Consider the following 24,861-nt stretch of genomic DNA (forward strand, 5'->3'; position numbering starts at 1 on the left):
CTTTATCATGTTTCTATTCATGGTGCTAAAACCAAAACCTTGATTTAGCAGGGAAGAGTGCTTGTTGCTTGATGAGTGTCTTCACATTCGAATACCTATGGGAAAATCTATGCTAAACAAACCATAAAATTGGTGTTTAGGATTAACTGTAAAATCAATTAAAAGACCCAGACTCAGTAAGCAGCGAACATGAAAAGACTGTGATGAGGAATTTAGCTCAGGAGCATTTGCTGATCATATCTCCCTGGAAAAGAAGAGAACAAGGGCTACAGGAAAACTCTGGCTGGTACATTTTTAGAACACTCTTGAGGCTTATCATTAGCCAAGAACAAGAGATGTGTTTCACCAATGCAAAATAAATCAGTGCTATGAATGTAAAGGGGCTTTTGTGACAGAGCAGGGCATCAAGGTTTGGAGATGTTGTCTTCTTCTTTGTATGCGCCTGGTTTGTAGATGACTCCTCTGTTATCTTTGCCTCCATTTTTACAGCTAGAATAAAACAAATGTATTAAATAACTATGGTTCCAATGAAGGAAAAGCATCGTTGGTTACTGAAAATGTCCCATTATGCATGCATGAGATTATTTTTCTCTGCACCAGTGCAAATGTCACAGTAGCTTATTGTTACAAATATTTCAGGAGAATGCGTTCTGTGTGGAGGAGTCCATGCTGATTGCAAAGGATTGAGGCTGTAGGAAAGTTTGTAATCTTAGACTTTTTCCAGAACTTGTCTGTGGTGGCAAACTGTCTGGCTAAATGATCTCTTATCAGTACAGATTTCTTTCCCTTAAATGATGTGAGCTTTGGTCTAAAACTCCATTCCTTTCTTGTTTCACTTACTGTTCTAGGAAAAAATGAAAGGATTCAAAAAGCAATTAGGAGCAGCGGGGCTAGCAAAAAGAATAAGAAAAGGAACAAATGGCAATCGAGAAACAGAAAACCTGAGTAAGTATTGTCAACCCAGCCTGCTTGTCCTGCTTAGTCTGGAAGGGGAGTCTCATTTCCTATCTGCTCGTGGGAGCGGTCAGTACCTAGAGTGGAAAGTGGGTTTGTGTTCTCCCCAGTACTCACATGCAATCCCAATTTCCCGTCCTTGTATCTTTTAAGAGTTTACACAAGCAGTGTTCCAGTCATAATTATTTTTTGGGAAAAACACCTTATATGGCTGCTTTTCAGAAAAAAACCAACTATTCCTCCAATGGCGGCCACTGTGGCATAAAGGTTGCAGCAAGTAGAGACCTTGTAGCCATGTAAACATAGTTTGCTGGCAATAAAATAGAATTAGTTCAGAGTATGTGATACAGGAGAAATAATGTTTACAGTGATAAAAAAAATCAAAGCTTTTAAGGAAGAGATCATATCTTATAAAAGATCAAACACTGGCACTTTTAAAAATGTGCATGGTTTCAGAAACACAAGCACTTCGTGTCCGAAGATGGTTTTGGTTTGACTTCTTTTCCTGTGATGTGATAGCCGGACATCTTACCTTTTCCTCCTCAGCAGCCAGACGGCTACTGCAAGAATGATGAGGACTCCCAGAACGCAGACTATCACAAGAGAAACAACAAAACCTAGGAAAAGAGGTAAAGCATACAAAACAGTTAATTTCATTTACTTGAGAGGAGAAGGTCCATCTCTAATGTGTCATAACATTTGCATTCTGCATCTGCAACTTCCCCACAGCGGCTCGTAGCACTTTGCAGGGGTGGAATGGACAATGCAGAGGTGGGTACTGGAAGGTCCTAGTTCTGCACCTGGGTCCACAGTTCACAGAGCTGTGAATATAGGCACCCACTGAACTCACAAAGCCAACATGCAGGCACAGGCATAGCATATCAGAAACTCCTTGGATTTCAGGGCTATAATGTATAAGAGAGCTTAAGCAAAACTGGAGAACTAAACCCAGGCAACTAAGGATGTTAAATTGGGTGCTTTTTGTTTTTTTCAGGGCAGAACAACACCACTGAATGTGGACAGCTGAAGAGTGATGTGCTTCGTTGTTGAGAACATTGCTTAAAGTAATCTAAGAAGGTATGAATGAATTCAGGATATTACTGTGAAGAACTGAGTAGTCTCACGTTTGCTCTGAGATGTTAAGCATTATCATAATAATGGCATCTTTGATAATGACCTTCATATATACTTTTGGCAATAGAAGTGTTTTTATTTATTTTGGCCTTCCCAAAGATCCTGAAGGTGAGTTCTCTTAACTACATTTTCATGATTCATTTACACATTGTTTTTTATATTTTACAAAATGCCTATTTCTCACTAGGCAACATCAGAACTCCTTCAGAGTGAAGCTGACAGGTTTCATGAGTTCCGTCTAAATATTTTCTCTTATTAAATCAGCTGTTGAGAAAACAGAAATGTAAAACAGGGAGTTTAACCTCATCCTTTTTAGCCCTTTAAATACTTTATTAATTTTACATCCAGCTGAATAGAAGCAGCATGCAATACAAGCTTTTTTTAAAAAAGGGGAGTTTTGTTAGGCTAAAGGTGTGCCAAATGGACAACAAAATATAACACGAAATAGATAATTGTAGAAAAAGAGTTCATAGTTTGAAGAAGAAGGGTAGGGGGCTTTTCTGTTTGATGAGAAGACTTCATGCAAAATTTAGTCAGATAGTATTTCAGCATGGTGCTATAATCAAAACTGGACACAAGTTCCCATTTAACTTGTGGGCAGTGGAAGGTTTGAACATTGCAATGTATTTCAGCTGCATGTATGTGAAACTGATGTTATTGCAATAGATTGCTGATGCACAAAATACATTATACATGTTTGAGTTTTTCTGAATAATGCTTTAAGATTAGAAACATTTTGAAATGTCGTACTTGTTAATAGTGAGCATGAATTCAGATTTTAATTGTTGGCATCAAAATGTGGATGACCAAACACTTCAGTCATTTGCATTTTTGATACAAGATACAGCTCAGTGCCCCCATCTTGTGGCGTCTGAGCTCAGGCGAAGATTGCAGCCCTCAGTCTTGTTACTGAAAAGGCAGAAAAGTTGCTCTGAAAACCTGTTTTAGTTGGGGCCTGGGGTGCGCACAACAGGATTTCACTCACAAATTTCTGCGGTAGCCTGGCTGAGGCCATGATTCTGTGTATGGCTTCTCCTTCCCCTCTTAATGAGCGTGCTCTGCTCCTACCTCTGATACAGCTGGCTGCTTCAGACTGGGCACTCCAAGCCAACAACCAGGTGCATTTTAATTGTGCTTTGACAGAAACCTTTTTTTTTCCCTTGAGGTGAGGGGCTGCACCTGTGAGGGAGCCTTTGTGACCGCAGTAGGTGGAATGTGCGATTGCAGGGGTATGAATACCGCTTTTGAAATGGGTAGAACATTTTTCCATGGTTCACTGATAGAGTCAATGAGTTTTTGTAATTAAATGGGCTTACACTGAACGGGGTTTCTATTAAAGTAGCACTGAGCAATGCCTTTCGTGGCCTGAGAGACCAGTTCTTGGGTGAGAACAGCAGGATGGGCAATAACCCATACAATTGAACTCTGGTAAGTCATGCCAGCTGCAAAGACACATTGAAAATGCTTTTGTAGCTGGTGTCACCTCTGCATGGGAGCCAAATAATGTGGCTTAGCAGAGGGAGAGCCAAATGTTGTTATTGGGTTTGGCTCTGGTTCACAGCAGCAATTTTGAGAAAGTCACATCTGGGTCAAATTTTCCCCCACAGATGGAAATAATAATGCTTAAACTATTTCTGTGAAGTGTTTAAAGATTCCTGGGTGAAAAGCATAGTATCTGATTTTTAGTTACCAGGACCATGGATTGTAACTCTCAACAAGTATCGAGCGTGATTTACAGAGAGAGGGTAGTCAGATCCTGTGGAAGGTCAGCTTGAGCAACAGATGGAAAACTTGTATTTCTCGTTTCTGACCAGTTTGACTCAGAAAATCACTGGCTTATAGAAGCAGTTAGCAATCAGCAACATCCCCTTGCCCAGTGCACCAGGTACTGAATCTTGATGAAATGAGAGGGTAGAAAAAAAAAAAGTTCGATCTCTAGGATTCCATGGTGAACTGGTCTTAAACATGACGTAGCTGCTCACTCCAGAACTTCAGCTACTGCAGTAAGTGCTTCTGCAGTGGCATTGCTATAGGAGATTGTGCGTGCCTTTAAGAAAGACCTCGCAGAGGAAGCCTTCCAGTCTCAGAAACTCAGCAGCTGTATTGCAAATCCTGCTGCTGCTGTTTAAAATCATTGTACGCAATCTGACTTGAGCAGAGGTTTGAAGGAGATTACTAAAACAGCCGTTCTGGACCCAACTACTTCCCAAGTTGGCAGCCGGTGTTTGAGATTGGAAGTTCGGGAGGAAAGTTTTAACCCTTTTCCCAGTCATGTAAGAATGCCATGGGAGAGAGGGATATTTCTATCCACAAAAGCAGAAAAAGGACCGACATATTCTAGTTCTTTCTCTCTTTCACTATTTAGCCATCTTTCAGTTTACTCGAAATAGTTTTGTGCAACTAATAGCAGTTTGTATGTTAATCATGGGGCTGTTAAGGATTGTTGATGACTTGGTGAGCTTGTCTTTTTCCTATATATTTTGGTTAGAATGTAGAAACAAGAGAACTACTAATTCTCATTTTAAGATGAGATTGAGGCATTGTTCTATAGCCATTATACTCTGCAAGTGGCAGCATGGGGACTTGATAAGGGGCATGAAGATAGAATAGAATATCATGCCTATGGCTCTATGTAGTATACAACAAGAATCGAGAAACAGAAACAACAAAATCCCAAGCATGACTCGTGTATGCCCTGTGAGTTGTATATAGTCACAGAAATAACTTCTGTCTTATGCCAAGTCATATTACACTCAAGAAACAAGGTTTCCACTTGTTACCAACATAATACAAACAAGTAAGTTTTCTTAGCTGACTGATAGGGAGGTTGTTTTGTGATTTATTCTTGACTCTGAAGCAGTAGTAAGATTAAGATTATTGCTCACTGCAGAGAACTATGTGTGAGCAGAGATTGCACAGACTCTTCATCACGCATAGCAGAAGGGTATTAATGATCTTTCAGAAAGGGAAAAATCTTATTTTTTGTTAACAAGTGACCTGATGCAGACTGATGCAAAATTTTGTTAGCCAACAGTACTCAGTATTTTGTTTTAGTCAGATCTTGAAAGTGGGCTGCAAACTATAAACAAATTAAAATGAGAAAAGAGGTGATTGATCAGAGTAACTTCTCTCAGCATTAATTGAAGAGCAGAAATGGTAGCTTTAAAGAGAAGAAAGACATGACTAAACTAGTTTAGACTTCAATATTCAGCTAGCTGCTGCTGGTAATGGGAACGGTTGCAAAGTTTGCCTGATACCCATTATGGGGAAACAAACTTCTTATATACTCTTTGAATACCTTATTATTGTAAGAGAAGAAAAGGGAACAAAAAGAACTGGAGGAAAATGAGCTTGCTATGTTTTTGTAGTGGTACAGTGCAACAGGACTGCCGCCTCAGTATTTCAAGCTCACACAAATCACTGCGCACTCTTTCTATGCATAGAAGTGCTCGTACAGCTTACCTTCACGGAAGGAGATAAAAACCAGTCTTTCCCGAAATTCCTGAACATTTCGGAAGTTATCAACCATTTCCAGGGGTTCTGGGTCGTCACTCTCTGTGCAGTACATGGCTGTTTCCAGTGCCAGTAACTACAAAGGGAAGCACGCTGTTCATCTCCCAGAATACAGGGAAGGGAGTGTTTGAAGTCAAAGGGGTGGTCAAATGGAAGAGGATGCATTAAGTAACACTTAAGTCTTGCATGGCTTGTAGGCCCAAATATAGAACAATGGTATGATGTCTCCAAAACCATACGCGTATTTAGTTTACATCCTGATAAAACTGATCCTGCTTAGTAATTATCCACCAGGAAAACTGGATGGGAGGAAACATGGTGGCCCTCTGCAGCGTGTTCTCCCTGGCACAGTCTGACTCGTAAACAGTACTAAAAGCTGCTTTATGAATGAACTCTCTACTTCAGTAAAGACTGATCTGGAAGAATGGACCAAGTTAAGAATGGGCTTTCATAACAAGGAGCATACAGTAGTATGAGCAGAGATTTTTATAATAACATTTTTCCCCTGTGTTTATAATTAGGTGAATCAGAAGATAGTGATTGGGACTTTATCTAAGTGGCCACCTAAGAACAAAAATGTTAATTAGGTGAGCACAAAAACTTAAGTTGGACAGAAGCCAGCGGGGTCAAGACTGACAAATCATGCATCACATGCTTTTTAGAAACTTAACATCTCCCCAGCCTGTGGTACCTAAGCCAGTCAGGATCAAAGTAGCACTAAAATACTTAGCAAATAGGGCCCAGGCATAAAGCCTGAACAAAAATGATCTAGAAGTGACTCATGGAAAGACTCAAAGCAGGGAGTAAGTACATAGTAAAAACAAAAATTAATCTCACTTGACTGTGATTTTTCAAGCTGATACTATCCCAATTGCTATGCAGTTGTCAGTCCTTAACTTATCCTGGTCAACTGAAAACATCCTGACTACAAACAGAATAGGCTATTGATTTATGTCAGTTCTGTGCTGTTCTTCCCACTTAAAGGATTTTAGCAATGGTCATCTTTCACTTTACAGGTACATAAGAGAAATGCAGGAAATGGGAATATGCATTTACTGTTCTTTAGCAGACACCAATTAGGAAAAAAAGTGCTGTATTTATACTTGCCTGCTCTTGTGAAATTTTAACGGGGTGTCGGAAAACCGTCCAGAGAACACTAGGGTAGCAAGGAGGAGTTGTCAGGGATCCTTCGTAGCGATAAAACTCATCCAGTCTGTCAGGAAGCAGTTCTCGAATATTGAAACCGGGGACTTGGACCGTCTGATCTAAAATAGGGGATTCGTATTAAATGCTGCATCATTACTACACAGGCAGTGTACCAGTGAAGTGAATTTGCTTTTCAGTAAGTAGGATGTTTTCAGTCATATCACTAGGAAAAGAAAAATACATTTTAACAGTGATGGTCTCAGTTTAATAAGGAATACATCTTTTTAGGTTTCCTATGTGCAAATCTTGTCTTAGGCACAAAATCAGAATTGCCGTAGATAAACTGGCCATATTAACCAAAAACCACCATGTGCAAGAAATAAGGCCCAGTCAGAAACACGTGGTGCACGCTGGCCGTGCACTCTTCATGGAAGTGCACTGCATTTTTAAGTCTTTTACAGTTTGTGATGGGTTCGCCTGGGATTTCTGGACTGTTCCTTTAGCCAGTTCAGTCCCTCTCAGGGCGACATCTGATACTCTCAGCCATTCTCAATCCAGTGCAGGCTGATAGACACTCACCCTTGTATTTCACATTCCGGAAGTGCCTGAAGATCTTTTCGTAGGATGGGTTGAAGGGTCCAATCTGTAATGAGCAGATTATTAACAGCTCTGCAAATCACTGCAGTCTGAATATGAGTCTTTGCTTCTGCGCACAGCAGACAGCAGGATTTGATGGCCTCTGCCATAAGGCAAGTATCGCAGCTATTCAGACATTCATTACTAGGATGGCATAAGTACTATTTTACTCAGAGCATCAACGCTATCCTCAGAACCTCAGTGGCGATCTTACTCCAGAGCTGTTAGAGCTACTTTGTCGTAATGATATCTTAACAGCTGCAGTGCAGACCTCTTGTGTGCACTCAAAAGACCCTGTTGCCCTTGCCTGTTGAGATGCTGTGCAAATGAAGAGGAACTGTTTCCTCTGAGAACACTGCAGGCACGAGTTCTCAACTGACAGGCTTCTCGGAGCATCTGCTGGTTTCTAGTCAAAGCCACATTTTTCCACGCGCCAGCAGTTTTTAGCCTGCTGCTTCTCACAGGCCAGGAAGGTAAAGAATGGCACCATTGGGTACTGCAGGGCCGATGGCAAGGGCTATATCTCAACTATCAAACAAGACCATGTTGTTCAGCTGCTCCCAGCAGCTTTTCAGTCCAATAAAAAATGCCTTTTTAATTAATTCTTTAGACTTGGTGCTTAGCAACTCCTCTGACAACCACACGTAGTAAACTGGTGTCCTTAGATCAACTGTAAAAGCCACCAGCTGTCTGAAAGTTTTTCAAAGACCTAATCTCCATTGTTCCCTTGTTTGATTTTTAAACACCATTGCTTAGAAATAACCAGAATCCCAGTATTATTCCCTGGCATAATATACAATACTGTCACACTTTTCACAGCTGCAACTTCCAAATGGACTGAAATTAACACAAATTACTGTCGAAGTCTTAGAGCTGCTGGGAAGTGAGCTTTGATAATATTAATGAGAATTAGAGCTTTGTCTGCTAACTAGAACATTTTTACTTTTCTGATGGAAATGTGAAAACCTGCGTGTTTTCAGGGTTTTTTTTTTAATGCTGCAGAAAATCCTCACATTTAAAAATAATCTTTATAGTTATCTTATTAAGGAGTTTTAATCCTCAAAAAAAAAGGAGAATTATATATGTACAAGCTTCTAAATTTTTTTCTTTCAGATTGTTATTATCTTTAATTGCTTGTATGTGGGGCTTTAGAAGGGAAAATTGGAAAGCGGTCCTTCTGTCATCTTAAAAAGGGCACTGAATTTGCTTGTTTACTGTAATCTGTGATTCAAAGAATGTGGGAAGTTTGTGACCTGAAGGCTGTGGTCAAATCCTAATTACATGTCTGCCTGTGCCTCTGCTGTGTTAGAACTGCTTCATGCTACAACAGGCAGTCTCGAGTGAGTTTGAAATCCCCAGTTGCCTGTTATTTGATAAACTCTACCAGCCCTTAGTTTGTAAATGAGTGCAAAAATGTGTTTAACATAGCTGAAGATAATCTACTAGGAAAAATGAGGAAATATTCAGAGTTCCTCTTTTCTTAAAATTCCTTCTTGTTTATGTAGAGAAAAGGAAGAACCTTTATTCAACCACAGGATTGTTAAATAATCTAGGTCATTTTGGACATTAAAGGTCTCTGATGACTTAATGATTGAAAGCATATTCTAAAGCATAAAGAAGATCCTGTATCCTACCTCAAAGAGAATAGCCAAAACCGCCAGTCCATCCGCTTTGTCCATTGCTGCTGCTATATCTGGATATTTCTCAGAGTTATAATGCACAATATGCATCTACAAAGGAGATATGTGTTATGGTAATGTCTGGGGCACGCTCACATTTCTGTTTCACAGCTAAAAAGGATCAGTGCAGCCACCTCAGGCTAAGACAGTACAAAGGGATCCTTCAGTGCTTTCTGGGTGTAGGGGCAAGATCTTGCTAGAGAAAAGCAAAAGGTCCTGGAAGTCCCACTCGCATCCCCACTGTAGCTGAGTTACCCCCATGCCCACATCCTGCAGAGAGGAAGAGGATCAATCACTTCACTTTCAAGGCATCTTGACTGTAGTACTAGGAAATTCTTCTAAAAAGTAACATCTTAGCACTCTTGGGGGTCTCTGATGTTTAGAATGCAAAACCTGGTGTTAAATATAACTAGAGAAGAAATGGATTCCTAAAGTGCTGTTATGCAAGGAAATTATTCTGACTTTTTGGGGTAAATATTCTGTTGGTGCTGCTTTTCAAAATCTATTCCTAAATCCATAATTTAGTATTAGAAAAGATAACAAATAGTTCTTTATGAGTTAGAAGGTGAGCAAAGGTATACAGAGAAGCAATGGCGTGCACATAAAAGATATACCTGGGTTACAGAGAGGAACCAAGGTGTCAAATATCTAGCAATTCACTTGAAATTAACTCAAGTGACCCAGTGCCAGCCCAGAGTTCAGAACCTAAATTCTAACTCCCTGACTTGTAGCATAGTCATGAAAGTACGTCAGACTCCATCCTTTTTGCGGTATATACCCCAGTCGTACATACTTGGATTAGAATTTTGGAGCCTTTTACAGTCATACCCAAGATAAAGATCCCACTTTGAAACAATAATACGTGCCCAACCTTTGTTTCTTTCCCTGATCTGAGCTTGTCTTACCTCTGCTACAAAATGCTTCCCGCTGACCGTGTGCTCTGAGCCTTCTGACTTGTTTCTGTTTCCCCAGTGCAGGTGAAGCTGAGATGCCGTGTATTCGAATGGGAGGTTTCTGATGTACATAGTAGGTGACAGATACATTTTCACTGTAAGCAGACCAAAACCAGATGGGAGCAAGTGATACCACAGCTTTCAAGCACTGGGCAAATAAAAAGACTGTGTATATTACATATGGAGCATGAACAAGCAGATTCTTAATGCAAATCCATCTCGGTCTGTGGTAGAAGCTGAACACTTCAGTTGTCTTTAACCCTTTCTAGGCAATTCAGGATAATTTAGAATATACTCTGTTTCTATTTTCTTAAACTAAAGGAGTTGAATGGGAGAATTGTTGCTAATAGAAATCTTTCCTCTCCCTGAAGAATGCAAAATTATCTCAGTCATTGAAGTGACAGTTAATGATGTGTCAAAGCAAAATTTGGCTCATGTGCCTTCTGTCAATCCCTTTATAGTGGTTAAAAATAGCTTAATAAACGAATATTTCTCATGGTATTTTTAAACTCCTGTTAATACCGAATTCCTCTGCCTCTTAATCTTCTTTTAGGAGCGTATGGCAAAAGCAAATAAACTCCCTCCTCTTCCCCTGAAACCCAGAGCACTGGTGTCAAGCAGCAAGATAATCCCAGGCCTCAAGAAGGAGCATGTCCTCTCTTGTCATGCTGGAGGGAGACCGTGGTGTGCGTTATCCTCCCTTCTGCTCACTAACGCTCTCCAGTGTGGAAGACAGGCTGGGTTGGTTTTTTGTGTAGAAATTACAGTAGTAATTCTCAACTCAGCAGAAACGGAGTTGTTCACTTGTCAGGTTTGGTACTTCATAAAGCAATGGTTTGTGTATCTGGATTAGCTGGCCAGTGAAGCACATTAATTGTATGTAGGAATGACTGATACCACAATACCAAACATCCTATTGATTTCTTCTCCAGCCATAAGAGCAGACAGCAGCAGATGGTGTAATGGTCACTCTGACAGAGGCTGATTTTTCATTACTCAGAGCAATTAAGGTTTGTGTCTGAGTGAGGTTTCTTGACTAGGTCATATATCCCCTGGTTTCTAGGAGGGCACTGACCTTAGAAGTTAATTCCCATTTTTACTGAGCGGGGGATATATTTTAGTTGCTGAACTTCTTGTTTTAGTGGCGAGGTCTGACAGTGTTGGTGATGTAGGCTCTGTGAGGAATTTGCTTTTACCTGTTTGACTTGTGTGAGGGACAGGCTCTCAGTGATGTTCTTTTGTCTCGCTTGCTCTCTGGCACCATTAAAGTCCAGAATGACCATGTTTCTTTCTCTGCCTGTTGCCTGTCACTTAACATCAGCGTAATACATTCAACAGTGACAGTACGATCTTTCATTTGGGACCAAGAAATGCTCTTAGGAAAAGAAGGTTCACAAGGAAAAAGGGTGTTCCAGTCATTCCTAGTCTAAAGCAACCCGGTTTTGATGGAGAAATCGATCAAGAGGAAAACCAAGAACAATGCCCTAAGAGCTTGGCCCTGACTGACGAGTGGGGTTATGATGTTCTACAGAACTGTTTACCCACTGCCAGAGAAGAGCAGAGACAGAGGCCATTTATAACACAGATTCTTTTAATGCTTATGCCATAGAGGAGGATACGAAGAAGGAGAGCCTTACAACTGTTCTATTTCTATGTGTTCAAATGTTTCAGGAAAGAACAAAAAATGTCAGGACTAGCTTACTGGTATTTTATATTGTGTCTGTATAGTCGACCTTTATGAGACATCTTCTTTGCTTTTACCTACTGTACTGACACTTTGATTTACTACTACAGTGAAGTACATGTTTGTATGCTATTTCTAATTATTTTTCTGTCTTTTTAGCTGTCTGTCTCATTTTACACTAAAGAGGTTTCTCTCTCAAGTCAAAAGAACAGAATGGGGCTCCTAGCTGATTTTTTTCTCCCTTGCATCCCTCACACAGTTCAGCTGAGCTGCTTTGGTTAGACTGGAATGTCAGAGACCCATTGCACCCATATTTTATCAGTTTATCTTTTTTAACAGAATCACAAAGCCTGTTTCAATTTTGGAGCACTCCAACCAAGCTAATAAGAAAAGCTGAGGGATTAATCCTGCGATACCTAGAGTTTATTTAAAAACCACCATCAATTCGGCTAAAGTGAACCCATTTGTACTTAGTACATTCCCAAGTTTTCCTACTCTGTTCTCTACATGTAGGTATGCTAATGTGAAGGCTTCATCATCACAGCTTAATTTCATCTGATAATCAAAGTATTTCACTCATAAAATAAAAAATCACAAGCTCCAGCAACTCCTTCCATCACAATCCCTTGCTGTCATTGAGCTCTCTTACCTGAATGACCATTATTGGTCAATGTAAACTGGTCTGTGGAGGGCACATTATAGCCTATGAACTCTAAAGGCAAGAGATTAGAATCATACTGGAGGATATCTTTGTGGAAATCTATTGGTGACTGGAATACTCCTCCACAAAATGGGTATTTCTTTGGCCAGGCCTTCTCTCCGTCAGGACCTGTGAAAATTAACAGATGCATTTGTTAAGCCTTAACTATGCATTTAATATAAAAACTCCCATGTTTCAGCCCTCACCCATAATTTAGAAAAGGAGCCTTTTCTGAAGTTTTAAGACTTTTTAAAAAAACTTAATTTCATCTTTCCAATGTGCTATTGGATAGAAAAGGGCCGATACAAAAAGCTCACACAGAGGTACTTTACCGCCCCTTGATTTCTTTACAATCTCAGCTGCTGCGGGTGTCACGCTCTGGGGTCGGTGCCAGGCTGGGCTGCCGGCAGCAGCACCACAGCAGCCACAGCGCCTCGGACCCTCTCGTGGGCCCGTTGTAAGCCTGGCACGTTTGGATCTGTGACAATATTTGGATTATTTACTGACATGAATGACTTTTCCCTATGCAAGTAACAGGCGTATGCACCGTAACACAACTATTCCAGCCTTCTGAAGAGAATTGCTGAAAGAAGTGACTTTGTGTTGACAGAGTGAAGTTTCCATCCTTTTCAGTACACAGAAAGCCTGACCCTTATCAACTTTTCCTTATGGTACAAACTGTCTGGCGCTATCTAGCAATATTGCATAACCCACAGTGAAAAGCTAACTTGCAAAAATGGAAGGTGTTATGATAATTTGACCTGCAGTAACTTGTGTAAACTCTTGTGAAACTTTTCTTCATCACAGTCTTTTTGCCCTAGGTGGGATCTACAAAGAACAGATAATATCAAGAGATTTTAAATTGTGCCTTTGATTTAATTATACAAGTAGCTAGTGGCTGTTTGCAAGCTGTAAGCTGAGAACATTTGGATTTAGACCAAAAGAGGTACTTGAAACTTGTGTTTCTCCCTGATTCTGCAGATTCGTTGTGATTCTTTCTAATCATGATATTGTGGAATCCCCCAGCCTCATCTGTACAACACAGGCCATTGGGACCTCCCTGTCTTAATTCCACTTCAATGAGGCCATATCTTTCAGAAGGGTAAAAACACCTGCTCTTCCTTTAAGCAATGCAGGTAAAAGATACTTCATTAGTGTCCTGTGGATAATTACTCTCTTTGGCAGCTTGTTTTTCACTCTGAGTTTGTCTAGTTTTGACTTGTTTAGATCATGATTGCTTTTAATCCCTTGCTTAGAAATTGAAGAGCTTCCTGTTAGCATACTTTTGTTCCTCTTTGAAGTACTTACAGTGTAGAGGACACATTTTCTCACTTCTCTTAAACTAGAGAGAGGGAGTTACTTGAGCCTTTGGGTAGAAGGCTTTTTTTCCAAACCTATAGTATTCCTTTTGGCTTCTCTGAAGTCTCTCCAGTATGTTAAAATTGTGAATGCCAGGATCTAATGTTAGATCAGGTCATCAGTGGCAAAGCAAGTTCAGATCTTTTCTGAAGGAATATTAGAAGTCAGGATGTTATTAGAGGCTCACTTTTTAATAAGAAAGACATTTTCCAAGAACATGGTTAGTGGAGGTGAATCTAACTTAAAGACAGTGCATGTGACAGTACTGTCTGTACTGACAGTACTCAGTTCTGGTGCTCAAAGACAGACTTAGTTCCTTCTTAAAGCTCTAAGATTATTCAGGACACAGGTTAGCACGTGACATTGGTTGCAGTGTGGATGCTCAGTCTGTGCTTTTCAGTATTAAGAGGCCTTGATGTTGCTGTAACTTAAATCTTTGACTCCAGTTCACTGCCAATCACATTAATTTCTCTCCTTTTACATTTTCATGCTACTATCTTAAAGTTACTGGCATTCTTTTTAAAAGCCAATAACTGTTATGCTGACATTATAGAAAACTGGATACTATCCTCTACACGTTTTTTGGCAAATAACAGATCAATCCAGAAGAACACAAATTCCATACTATGGGATATACATACTCAAGGATATTTCCCAGGGAAACATCTGTAAGGATATACCAGGAAATTATAGTTCCTTCAGTTTGAAACTTGATGTACAAGGCAACGACACTGCAATTTAACACTTTCTAGGGAGCTAAGGCTACAGAAGCATCAGAAAAATTGGTGTGAAGCCTTTATTGTAAAAAGACTTCGAGGTCTTTTAAAAGGTTTGAGGTTTCTGTGCACTGATAAAACAGTGAGTTTAATATATTGCATATCAGAGGTTCAGGGACTTGATACTTAAATAGGTAATCTTTAATCGATGCATAAAATAGAAGCCTAGTCCCAGCCAGTGGAAACCATGTCGTGAAGTACCCCTCATTTTTTCAGTGCTGCGTTCGGATGACTTTAATGCTCTTCAGAGTTGGCAGCAGAGTACAGGAACTTCCACACCAACATCAGCAGTTCAGAAGGGAAACTCCTGTCTTTTGTATAAAATGCTGTATTTATTGCAGTCTTTATGTACCTTGATCTTTCCTAGCAGTTTTCCATGACATAAATCTGCAATTCCACTTGCAGGCCTCTAACCTACAGCAGGTTTTGCTTGTTTCTCACTCCTGCTCGATAATTTAGGGGAAAAAAAAAAGAAAAAGAAAAAGAAAAAAGACCAACCAACTAAAAAACCCCAAGTTTGGGATACAAACCAAATTTTTCTAGAAACTCCGCCTTTTGTCCTGTAGTCTTCCTAATTTCAGTGCCTCAAAATTCCTGTCTCAAGAGCTGGGCTCACTGCAGCTTGGGTTTGCATACATGAAATTGAGATTTCCATGGCAGATAAACCACACAGCTGGAAGGCATTTCTCAGCTAGCTCTGTTGAAAATGAATGCCGGATTGTGAACCAGATTTTCCTTTTTCTGTGCCAGCACGTTCAGATAAATTTGGTGGAAATCACATTGTGTTTACAAAGGCTCTGTCTGATCACTACTGAATAAAGAATAGCATGTGGATGTATTAAGATTGGCCTGTACTACAAGCTCCAAACAGTGTTAACATAAGAAGTATTGCAAAAATATCTTAGTATTTATTTTTTTCCTTTTGTGACAAAGGCAGATACCCAGGCGTCTCAGGTGATGTTTGCTGCTCTGAGGATCCCGTCAGGACTGTGTCAGCAGAGCAGTAATTGTGCCGTGGGCCTGTCCTGCCCACCCAATGCTGCTATTCAGCTGTCGGATGAGCGGATGAAGGTCCGGAGCTGTTGGTCTGTAAATGAAGTAGTACTAACTCTTTGGGTAGTGTTGTCGTCCAGCTACACAATAGGCTGAGCAAAATACCCTCAGCATCGTGGCCGCATGTGTCCATTGCTTTTGCCAGCTTCTAGCTTTCCATGCCTAAGCCTTCAGCCAGCCTGCGGCCCTAGCACTGCTGGGTGATGCAGGACAGATGTTCCTTTAGGAACGACACTGGTGTCAGCTCCCAGGATGTGTACATTGGATGACTTCTTTTTTAAAAAAGAAGAAAACAGCCCTCTGAGACACGGGTGTTACCAACAGACTTTTGTTCTCATGACCAATTAATATTCATGTTGCTCGAGCTTCTCAAGGCGCATCCAAGTTCTGATGCAGTGAAATGCATTGGGTCAGTAGCACGGGGACTGTTTGTGGTATTTTTGCGGCCCAGCAGACTGTCTGCCCTGTTTGCAGCCAGCTGGAAGCTGTGTCGCTGCCGTTAGCCCAGGGCTGAGTTAGCAGTGACGGCTGAGTCCAGGCTCCTTGCCGCAGTGACATGACCACATGTTTCCATTTCACTCAGGGCACAGGCAGAACTCAGCGGTATTGTTCTGTGTACTCATATCCAGTACATGTGTATCTTCCACGTACGTGTCCAGAGAGAAGCTTGTGATACAGAGGAATTGCAACGGGCTGTAGCTGTCCCTGCTACTCTATCCAAGTTCTGTATGAGAAATTTTGGGTGTGTTCTGTTGCGTTCACTAAATCTGGCATTTCCTAAGGGGAAGTGGAGGAATCTTAGCACAGGTTCTCAGCATGTTACTGAATTGGAGTATTTGGCAAGAGTAAAACTAAGGAGTTTGTAAGTCCAATTAGCCTGATGTCTGTTAACAACAGTTCTTGTGTTTGCTTTGTAGTGTGAAGTTGTCTCCTCACATGCTAAAGCATGTTAATAATTCTGTTGGCGCTGTTACCTTAAACTTGGCTGTAAAGCTAGTTTTCTCCATTGTAGCTGCTTGTCCACCCCGAAGGAGTGATTCTGGTTGTTTGGTTGCATTCCAGCCTTCTTACATTACAGAAGCAGTCAAGCCAAAATCCAAAGAATTGAAGCCCAGTTCTCTGATTCTACCAATTCTCTTCTGGGGCAGAGGACTTCAGGCCTGCACCTTCCAGCCATACAACAAGATTGCCAACAGCTGCATGCACCTGCTGTCCTGAGCTGTGGGGCATTGGAACAATTCTTTCAGTTCTTTAACTGAAAACACTTTTCTTTGTCGACTTTGTCCATTTTACAGAAGGCGAAGCAGCCCATGAGATGACACAAAGCCAAGCCTGCATCAGAGAGGCCTCAGGGCTCATACCCCAGCTCACTGGCCTGTGCTGGTTCTTCCAAGCACCTCCTCTTGCTCTATATACAAGAGGAGTGAAATCAGGAAGAACAAATAGCGTCACTGCAGTTTGGCTAAGTAAGAGGCAAATAGAGGAGAGGTTAAGCCTCTATATTTAGTGTATCTAATACAGTAGTTTCCATTATAGCCAAGCCAAATGCTCATTTCCTTGGAAAGCTTGTGCTGAAAAGGTAAGGCCTGATCACATGCAGTGTCATCTTGCTTTGCCACCACACCTTGAGCTGCTAGTGCTGTATCAACATTCAGTTTTGCATATTGTCATACTGAACAAATAGAACTCTCATTGACAATCAGCACTTGTATTCCTCCTCCACCCTTAATCTTGTACCTTGACCCGCATCTTGACATCAGTTCTGCACTGTGATTATAATGGCCTGACTTCCTTTCCCTCCCTGCTGACTTAACTTTAGTGGGAGCAATTGCAAAGTGTTGCAAGGGTAAAGGTAAATGGTGGAAGGTGTAGGCTGCTGTCAGGAACCAGGATCAGTAGGAGAGTATGGAGAGGCTCTTTTCTGGCTGACTGCAGCCTCTGTAATCGCTGTTTTTCTCTGTACAGACCAATATTCTACCTTTGCTTTTTTCCAGGTATACGAAAAGAACCATTCTGTACAAGTTCAGTCACCACTTTAATTTTTTGAAGTTGCTTTAATATGTTTTTGCAGATATATTTGCAAATCAGTAGTTGAAGGGAAAAAAAATGAATCTGTTGTGTGACCCTTACCTCTCTCCTTCAGTATGTTAGAAATCAGATTGCAGTAAGGAAGCACTTAACAGGAATTGTTGAAATTGGACACTGAGAATAACATATGCTGCAATAAACACTGGTTCCCAAATTCCCAGAAAGGGAGCAGTAACTAATTTAAGCAAGCATTACCTTGAGAAGGAGGACAAAACTTCTACTCTGATGGTATTATAGTAGGGTTAGGTTCATCTGATGGCTGCTGTCAAGGTGGAAAACCCAGGCTTTTGTTATTCAAACTGCATCAAGCTTTTTATTCCTAATGAGAAGGCAAAGTATATGTATGCACACTGGCGGTTAGATTAATACCTATAGACATGCAGCTGACAGCTTTCCTTGTGCTTACGTGAGGCAAGTCAGCTAACCCAGAGCACACCCAAAGGGAGTCGTTATTAGCAGCAAGTTCAATCCTAGAGGTTCTTTGTGTTGTTTTGGATCAGCACCAAAGGCTTAAGAACAAGCATTTTTGCTGACATTCTCAATACGTTTCTCTGTGGGTGTGTAGCATATAAAACACTGCTCTGAGTGATGAAATAACGGGCCACGGGATATGATCAATTAAAATAAAATCTCTAGGTAATTCTCCTCGAGCAGCCATCAGATCCTTCTGGGTTAGTAGCTGACATAAAGGACTAGTGTACCAAGTAACACTGCTTTCCTGAATATCAGTTTTCTGCCTTGTCAGTGCTGGGATTTTCAGGGAGCTGAGTCTCCAGTGACACGATACGGGTGACTTCTGAACTCAGGCTCCACTTAAAAATGAAGCCCCGCATGGGCAGGGAGAGGTGTGCTGTGGCAGAGGTAGGCTGAAACGTGCTGCTGGTCTGGGACCGCTGCGAAACAGAGGGCTTTGGGGAACCTCTGCAGTTGCAGGGCTGATTCACTCTGCTGAGCTTCCTGTCGTTCTGCAAGACAGTTTAGACCTCAATAACTGACTCTCAGTCACCCAGATATGAAACCTGGTGGTTGGAAAACAGATTTCAAGAGAATGGGCCTGATCCAAACCTGGATGAAGACAGTGAACCCAGCAGGGACTCACCACAATACATTGGGCATGTTGTCCTTAAAATACTGAACAAAGCCACAATTTAGTATGTACAAATTAGATAGTACTTACCTATATAAGACCACTTTGACCCTGTTTAAAGACAAAAGAAATGTTACCATGGATATTTGAAATGGGTCATACTCTGTAAAGAAACAAATTGCCACTTAAACCTAGGTACTGAATTTTGCAATACTTTTATCGGTCTTTTTAGCCCTGGATTTTCGTTAAAACATAAACTCTTTCAGAGATTATGAACCCTTCTCACCCAGGTTATAACTGTAATTATGCCTGTGATCCTGCCCATAGGGCTTGGTTTTCTAGTGGTCACTTTTTTTCCAGTATGTGTGTATGGAATAGCCACAAACTCTGTATGTAGGCATATCCCAGATTTTTTTCTGGTTAGGAAACTAAGAAATTTAAACGAAGTGTAGCTACAATGAACCCCCTCATGCCTAGTTGAGGAGTTTGAAAAACATCAGTGAATTGCCAGTTGCTACACTGAGAAATGATGGACAGTCATTTCCGTACAGTGGCTCTGGGGTTTGCCAACTGAAACACATAGGAATAGATGGACTTTGCAAAAAGAGAGTATAATACACAAACCCATATAATTCAGAAGGCCGTGGGGGGTTGAGTGTTACAATGGTCAATGTTAATCCATTGCTTAAGGAACTGAAGTTGTGACAGCGTCTCTGTGTATCTTTGGAAATGTCTTGACTTATTAAATGTTCTTTTTAATTTTGGATTTTTTTTGGGCGGTGGGGCTGAAACATGCCTACAGTTGTTCAGCTTGCTGTGTAATTACAGTTACTTGTCCTGACAAACCTGAACAGTTTTGGTTATCAGGTTAATGCAGATCTTTACTTTCCGCAAATTTAATTTTATTTCTGCTTAGGAAACAGTTCTGAATTACGAGTCTTGCAAACACTCAGTGTGCCTGTGTGTACATGCATGCGTGCAGGCAAATATTTATCCTTACATGCACATATCTGCTCAGTACATGATTCTTGGCTGCATTTCTCTTACTCTGAAGTGTGGTCACAGATGCAGCTCTTCTCCAAAGAATGTCGTGTGAAATGTTTAGGATTAATTTGTAAGGATCTGCAAACCAGCTGCACTTAGCTCTTTTGTATTCGTACGTGCTGGGAACAGTAAGCTCTCTCCTTCCAGTTCATTAGGACCAGTGTGCCTTGTTCTTTTGCACGGGAAATCTCAAAACAAGGTCTGTGTAATCATCCTGGCTGAAGTCCCCAGGTTCCTTGTGCAGAAGAATTCATGCACTCTCTTAAATTTCGATATAGGAAACCTCATTCTCCTCTCCCCTTCTCTCTGCAGGGGATTATCTCTTACTGAGTTTTTTTGGGGGTGCTTCTGTCCTCTGGTCAGCATGTTCTTCTATAAGTACACCTTGCATGAAGATAGCAACTGACTGTCAACAGGTTTTAGAAATCACCCTATCCTCATCTGATCAGGATTTGAAGAAATACTGGCTTAACTACAACAGCTACTCTCTGTTCATGCTTATTGTCCATTAAAACGTGTATAAAGTGTCAAAGCTAGGATTTTTATAATCTTAAACAACCTTAAACCAGTCAATTTGAAATATTTTCAATATTTTGGGTGCTTATGCTAATCAAAACAAAAATAAATGAAAGTTAAAGTCTTTTGCCAAGTGAAGATTTCCTTAGGAATTCACTACCATTATGACTTTACTGACGAGCACAGTGATAGCAACTAATGCAGGTAGGGCTGAGGCACATTTAACACTTATTTCATCCGACTTGGATCTGGAAATGAACAGATGACCAGATGGCAGAATCGTCTTGATTTTTGTCTGAATGAACATGCAAAGCTGCCAAAGTGATTTGCTGCCATCCTCAGACTGTGAGCAAGGTTGCTCTTTACCCTTATGCTGCTTGATAATGACATGAGGATGAGGCAGAGTGTCACACAGTCTCCCAGAGCTAGAGGAGAGTCAATAGAGTGGCTGTTGCACACCTGGAAGGGAACTACACCAGGTCTGTACCCGTGAGCAAGCTCCTGGCTCTCTGCCCCTGCTGGGGTGACTGCTGATGAGCAACACAGGTACATGGCCATGCATGGCAGAGGAGGTTCCTACTGCCACTGTATCTGTGTTTCATCAATATCCAGGGAATGAATCCATTTCCAATGTCGCTTGGGAGCAGGGAAAGTGACAATAGTTTTATAATAGTTGTGATAATCTGCATTAGTTGTGTCTCTGGTTTGGGAAGATGTCAGAGACAGGCAGGTGCTGTAGCTTTTGCCATTTCTTAGTACTGGGTGTCTAATTCTAAGACAGGAATTCTCCAGCATTCCCTTCAGGATGTATCACAAGATAGACCCTTCCCATGTGTCCTTTCACTTCCAAACTTTCTGTGTTGTCTGAGAAAACACCTTGCTTTATTTTGTTACTCTGAAAAGCACCAGGCTCTAGGATCCTCTGCTCTTCAGAGGGAAATCTGTTTTGGCAGAGATATGCACGAAGCTGACTGCTCTGAATTACACTTGAACCTTCAGGATTTTCATTCCATGAATATACATGCTGAGTAAGTCCTCTCACACAACCCTTTACAATGATTCTCCTTCATATCCTATAATCGCCCTAGGTGGATTATAATTAGCTTGAATGGATAAAAATTGAGTATAAGCAGCTTGAAGAGATGAACATTAACTCCTAAAAAGAGAGTGAGGAGTGCTGACCTGAAACTGGTCCTGTTAAAATATAAGGGAATGAGGTCTAGTATATAGGGTGCTTCACAGGGACTGCATTCTTTTCCTCTGATTTAAAAAGAAACAGAACAGAGGGAAAGGTGTGATGCTTCCACTGACACTGGGAAGGGCCAATCTCTGCTTCATTCTATGAGAAACAAAAAGATCACAAAGCAAGGCATACTGAGCATGCAAGAGGTCTTTAAAGCCAACTAAATCAGAGAAAACGATATTTTTACTGTATATATCAGAATACCTATTTTGAGAAACTGAAGTAAGGATACTAACTCCAAACAACTGCAGACTGCAACAATATACAACTTAGAGCATGCTACTGAAATAGTATTAATTAAAAGATGCCAGTTTTCTGTATACATTAGCTGCCTGAAGTTACAAGTGACAATAAAATAGAAAGCTGAAAGACTTTACCGTTCAACGGCGCTTGCATTGAGAGTTGTATCATTAGGAAGAAAATAAGCACAGTAGCAACTGGGACTATACTGAAGCTCTTGGCTGACATCTCAAGGAAAGACTTATAATATTCCAACAGTTCACGGTTTCTCTGCACTCTGAAGAAACTCCCTTGTAGGTATGTGGCAAACAGCAGAATGCACACATACAGAGCTGCTGCTAATGAGTTATTGCCCTTCTCTCCCCTTATCTCTCCCCTTCCTTTTAGGATGGCATTTATAAAGCTCCTGAGACTCAACCCAAAACAGATGATGTAATCTGACCTGCCTCTGGGTCACAGCACCCTCAGAAAACTGATTATATCCTTTCGTTACCTCAGTTTTAGTGAGCTCCTCGCAGGGCAGACTCCAGCACTTAGGGAATTTAAATGTGGAACTTCAGAAATTATTTAGCAGAGACACGGATGTTTAAAAAAGCTGTCCTCTTATGGGCCATACCACAGTAGCGTTTTTCTAGCCTATTTCAGACTGTCTCCCTCAACTCCCATTTTTGGATGAGTGTGAATTAGCATAATGGGCCACTGTGAGGACTGGAGGGAGGGAAGAGAAGTGAGGCTGTGTGTGGGACAGAGGGGCCATGGGCACTTTCCAACTTGTCAGGAAGGGATTTCTTTGAGCTGAAAGCTCTTGGAACTGGGAGAACACATGAAGCAGAGAGGAGTGAAGATTCATGGAGAAACAGCCCCAGAGTCTACTGTTGTGGTCAGGACATGCGTGGAGAGGGATAAAGGGGAGCACAGAGTATAAGTTAATGTCCTCTTCTGAAGGTGATTGAGGAATAACCCCTTAAACTGAGCACACCATGGATAGCTGAGGAGTAGAAGGTGGGGCTGGAGAGGCTATTGGTTTGATCACATTATTGTTTATAATTAACTGTTGACTACATATCAGTAACAGCTTTGTAGCATAGATTAGTTTTGATTGGTCAAACTATACTTTTGACATCTTTATTTATCAACTGCTGTTTAATTGCTCAATGGTATTAGACTTATTTTTTCCTGCTGTCATTTATGAGGCTGATAAAGGGAAAGGAAAGTTGTTTGGCACATGGCTCACTTCTGTCTAGATCGCAGGTAGGGATCTGCTGTAGAGCATCATTCTGACCTGTTCCTGCTGTTCCTGTGTAGCCCTGTCCTGTCAAGCCAGGCAGAGACAGGCTGAGAGAGCAGCAGCAACTAATTCGTGTCTTGTAGCCTTTCAGAAAGCAGCTGTGGTTGAGTACAGTTCCCCTCTCATGCTTCTCCGTAGTATTTTGTAAACCTAGATTGTAATTCTGCTTGTTTTCATTCAGCCAGATGTAATCTAGAGGGAGAGGGTGTGAGCTATAGTGAAAATGTTTTTAACATGGCTTTTTAAGTGCCGTTGTCAAAAAAACAGAGACGCTGTCTACCATGTTTCTACAGAGGGGCAGGCTGAGCGTGTTGAAGCACTTGTGCAGTCAGCACACAGTTGTCGCAGCATGCGGGGCCTTTCCTAACCTGCTGGAAGTTTGGAAATATAATTTTGTAAGTTTCTGTAGAATAAATTGTTTTGTCATCACCCTTCACATAACTGGCAACCTGTCCAACAGGCTGCTAAAGCTGCTATCAATTACAGTTGCAAATTGCCTCCTCTACAAAAAGACTCAGTTGTGTAGGAGGGTGTGGACTGAGCTATCTGCCAAACAGTGTTTTCTTATCTCCTTCCTTCCTCTTTTCTGCCAGTGTTCTTGAAAAGTTCACCATGCTGAAGTATGCTCTGATTCTTAGAATCTCCCTCAGCTCTTTTTTTTGCATTTTCACAATCTATATCTCACCTTCCCCAATTTCTGCTGTAGTTTTGTTTCACATCCTTGGAAGGATTTCCAGGCAGCGCTTGTGCTTTCAAGGCCAGCTGGATAGAAAGCTCTTTGCTTGCAAAATACAAGCCACAGAAAAAGAGGGAAAAAAACCCAGCTCCCTGACACAATTACCTGCCTGTATTCTGCCCAAACCACACAGGGCTCACCGTTTAGTCCATCTTTAAGAAATTTTCGGTTGCTAGCAGTTGGTTTTCATCTCAACATCAGTCCAAGGCAGAGACAGAGGAGGGTTTTCATAGACTGGCAGAGCTCATGAGAAGTAGTAGATTTAGATCCCCAGTGTGAAAGGTCAGGTTGAAATTTTGTGGTGTGGGTTTATCAGTCTTTAACTTCATTGTCTCTTAACTTCAGTGGTGTTCGTCAAGGCAGTAGCAACATATAGACTAACGTGACAGTGATCCTGGAAAGTACATGGGAGAAGTTTAAGGCAACCCATTATGCTGAAAAACGTCTTCCATGAATGCGGGTGTTTGCCGTATTAAAATAAATGTTTACAATGCAGTATGCAACAAATAGAGCCAAGAACAGGGAAGCTGAAAGATGATGTGGGTAATGGAGAAAAAACCCAAACGCAACCACCCAGCTGGACCACGGGCTTCAGAGGAGATTCAGTGCTGCTATGAGATTCCTTGCTGAAGGGAACTGCTGAAGTGCAATTATACTGTAATATAACATGATTCCATATCCTGTTTCTTCCTAGTTGTGATTTCCCATTTTAAAGCTGAGGCAAAGGAATGCAAGGGTGAATGACAGGCTGCCTGCTGTCCCAATGCTGGAGAAAAATTGAGCTGACAGTCCCCAGGGTTTGAGGCCCTGCTCCGGTCAGCACACAGCACTCCCCACCTGATGCAATTAAGGATCATAGATCCTTTTTAAAAGCAGGTTCAAGTGCAGGGTGTTCTCTGGTCTGAATATGGATTTGCTTAGCAGCTCCACGGTTTCTGTTCCTTGTTTTTCTCTAGAGCAGTTAATTGCAAAACTTCCAGTTGTGCCGTTCTCACCTGAGCAGGTGGCAGAGCATGCCTGGCTTATGCCACA

General features: G+C 41.2%; 1 protein-coding gene across 1 annotated transcript; it reads right to left on the minus strand.

The window, feature by feature from the left end:
- Positions 1 to 2,326: 2,326 nt before the first annotated feature.
- Positions 2,327 to 22,033, minus strand: CA12 (carbonic anhydrase 12; the record flags this gene model as incomplete). The annotated part of the gene is made up of 9 exons (XM_080350944.1): positions 2,327 to 2,352; positions 5,551 to 5,677; positions 6,709 to 6,866; positions 7,327 to 7,390; positions 9,018 to 9,113; positions 9,968 to 10,110; positions 12,349 to 12,528; positions 18,853 to 18,873; positions 21,943 to 22,033. 9 exons carry the CDS (start codon positions 22,031 to 22,033, stop codon positions 2,327 to 2,329), a joined length of 906 nt encoding a protein of 301 aa, XP_080207070.1.
- Positions 22,034 to 24,861: the final 2,828 nt, after the last annotated feature.

The sequence above is a fragment of the Nesoenas mayeri genome (assembly GCF_963082525.1).
Source record: "Nesoenas mayeri genome assembly, chromosome: 11".
NCBI classification, from domain to species: Eukaryota; Metazoa; Chordata; class Aves; order Columbiformes; family Columbidae; genus Nesoenas; species Nesoenas mayeri.